The sequence below is a fragment of the Fusarium odoratissimum genome, assembly GCF_000260195.1.
Source record: "Fusarium odoratissimum NRRL 54006 unplaced genomic scaffold supercont1.217, whole genome shotgun sequence".
NCBI classification, from domain to species: Eukaryota; Fungi; Ascomycota; class Sordariomycetes; order Hypocreales; family Nectriaceae; genus Fusarium; species Fusarium odoratissimum.
In genome coordinates this window covers 1-2859 of record NW_022158903.1, presented here as the reverse complement: position 1 = coordinate 2859, position 2859 = coordinate 1, and the positions used below count along the sequence as shown (strand labels likewise).

The window sequence follows — 2859 nt, the reverse complement described above, 5'->3', positions numbered from 1 at the left end:
GGGGTTGATGCCTTGCATGAGTTTTTGTGGGGTACACGTGACGTAACCGCTAGGGTCGTAACACTAAGTGGTTGGTGGGGTATGTTTTCCTCTCTGACTTCTATGACCGAGCCAGCCTCCGATTCTAACTCTTGCTCGCTTGAAGAGACAAATTCCACCCCGACAGGCGTATAACGAGTCGCCCCTTCTGGTATGGACTCTTTACCAGCTAGAGTCTCTCCAAGAGTCATGAAACGTTTGTTAGGGTTCGGCACCGCCTTCCTCTTCTTCCCTCTTTTCAGCTGAGCCAATTCTTCCTCTAGGCTGGCAATCCTCAGAGTATGCGCCGCTACTGTCTGCTGGTGAGCTTCAAAGCCCTTGGCTATTACGTTGTATCGTCTCCGTGTCTTTGGTGTTTTGTTCAGCCCAAGGTGACGAATTTGACGGCTCGTCTGTGGCGTATCGTCCGAGCCAAGATATGGCCTGGGCTCAGGAGTCACTCTTGGGCTGCCATTTGGCCTATCTTGTTGGATTTCTGGGTGCCGTAACGCTTTCGCACGTGAAATTGGCCAGTTTCCAGTGACCCTCCAGCCAGACAGTATGTTCTTCTTGGTCATTCCAGCTCGGCGAGCCTTGGCGTAGGCCCTGATGAAATTGACCTTGTCCATTGGAGCGGAATCAGTCAACGAAGCGAACTTTTCCAACTCTCGTCGATATGCAGCCTTCGACGCATTAAATACTCCATTGTCCAGTGGCTGGAGTCCATGAGAGCAGTGTGCTGGTAGATAGCAGCAATAAACGTTGTTCAAAAAGCAGGTGGCCATCCATTCATCCTTCCATCACTCAGCACTGATCTTAAGGTGGGGAAAATAGAGAACATACTGTTGCATGGCTTCCATGACCATCTAAAATGATCAGTCTCGCGTCAGAGTCGTCGGCAGGCGTAGTCTGGGGCAGATAGACTCTTTCAAGCCATTCAATACCTATGTGGTCATCAGTCCACCCGTTGGGTGATGTTATATAATACCAGTCTGCTATCTGCTTGAACTCATCAAGAAACCACTGTTTCTGCAGTTATTTCCCTTTGAATATTATGCCAGGAGTCAAAGCGCGGCCGTCGGCAGTGATAGCTTCGATGAATGAAGTCCAATTCCGAGTTTGTGGTCCCTGACAATTATTGTTTGCGTCGACAGCCTGACAATTATTGTTTGCGTCGACAGCCTAAGTACTACAGTCCGCCTGTTGTTCTGGCTGAACATTCACTGCGGGGTTCGCGAGCGGGCGATCGGATTGGGTCGACGGCCACGTGCACGGGCCATTGATCCAGGACAACTTTCCTCCAGGACAGCCAAGTTGATTGGCCCAAAATTAAGCCTCGTGACATCTTAGGTAATTACTAATCGTGCTTATCTTATCACTGTGTTGGCGGGGTAGCATGAAACCGTTGGCTGTACGAGATGAAATAACAAGGGTTGGTCAGCCTCGGACGTCTCCTCAAGTATCTGTCCACGGATTAATAAAGTTCCGCTTCCATGCCATATACGTTAGTCTTTTTACAGGCCTTATTTGAAATCTTTACATTTCACTTTTATCTTTGAATGCCATACCCCAACTGTCGCTTGCATTTACCAGAGCGTTCTTCCATCACAACCTTGTTTTCAATCCACCATGATTTCCAAGGAAGAGAAATTCGCTTGCGAAAGCTGCATCCGTGGCCATCGTGTTGCTCAATGTCAGCATACAGGTGAGTATGACATCTTTAATTAATCTGGATGGTAGAACCACCTACTGTACGCTGCCGTAGCTGACGTCAAGACGTGTAATGAGACCGCCCACTTCTACGGGTCAGTAGAAAGGGCCGCCCAATATCGCAATGCACTCACTGCCGCTCCCTGCGCGCCTCGCGATCTGTTCACACGAAGTGCAAATGCGCATCAACATCGCACCAGGTCATGTTGAAGCAATTCGGAAGAGGTTCGACCCTACCCTTAACCCTACCCAACTATCTGCAAGTGGCGCCCATTAACACCTCTTTGTGTATAGAACGATGCGCCTGTTCAGAGGGCGGCGCATGCAAATGTGCATACAAGAGTGATCGAGGAGCTACAAACGACATTCTCTCAGTACCATCCAGACGCGAAAGCTCTACACCATCTACAGCCTTATCTCCTCCCGGATTCGAGCCTAAACCTTTAGAACTTGCTCCCCTCCCGCTTCGATCAACCTCTACCGAGAGACTGGCGCCAGCTCACTGTAGCGCCGAAAGCGCCGGCTCAATTTTGGGATCGAGTCTTCCGAGCGTGAACAACTGGCCCTTAGACGATATCCCTATCGCATGGACGACTCCATTAGAGAGTTACTTGCCTGATTCTGTGCTTTCTGATATACATGATCCGACAGGAACTGGGGATTCAGTTCCAAATATGGGCGCAATCGAGCAAGCTCAGATGAGTAGGCCGACGTTCGATGATCCGTTATCGACCGTAGATATTCTTGGCCTGGGCGATCTCTTCATTGAACCCGATGCTGGTCAAATGCTTTCGTTGGATAATTCGAATCTGTTAGACTTTCAAACGATGACCTGTTACGATCATGGACAGTGGTTCGATAACTATGACTTTATGAATTCCTGATGTTCTTCGCTGATTAGTCTAGTCCAATCCAGAGGCTATGATCACATTCTGAAATAACTAGTGTATCACGAGATAGAAGGCGCGACAGGTTCAGTAGCTTAAATCAATATCAAGTCGTTGAGTCTCTACTGCTAATCACTAAGAAATTAGCTACACTACCATTTCAATATTGCCCTCTGACTTCAATTCTCTGTCACCTGTAATAACCTTGCCAGACCCCGAGGTCGCATGTCAAATGGCTTCGAAT

General features: G+C 48.6%; 1 protein-coding gene across 2 annotated transcripts; it reads left to right on the top strand.

Annotated features, from left to right (window-relative positions):
- Nucleotides 1–1560: 1560 nt before the first annotated feature.
- Nucleotides 1561–2827, top strand: FOIG_16830 (uncharacterized protein). Of its 2 annotated transcripts, XM_031218308.1 has the most exons (3): nt 1561–1723; nt 1807–1953; nt 2023–2827. In XM_031218308.1, the coding sequence occupies exons 1-3, from the start codon at nt 1648–1650 to the stop codon at nt 2610–2612; spliced, it is 813 nt and encodes a 270-aa protein (XP_031051977.1). In that variant the 5' UTR covers nt 1561–1647; the 3' UTR covers nt 2613–2827. The 2 variants fall into 2 exon arrangements, with proteins under 2 accessions (XP_031051977.1, XP_031051978.1); XM_031218309.1 differs by having other exon boundaries at nt 1561–1953.
- The last annotated feature ends 32 nt before the right edge of the window (nt 2828–2859 follow it).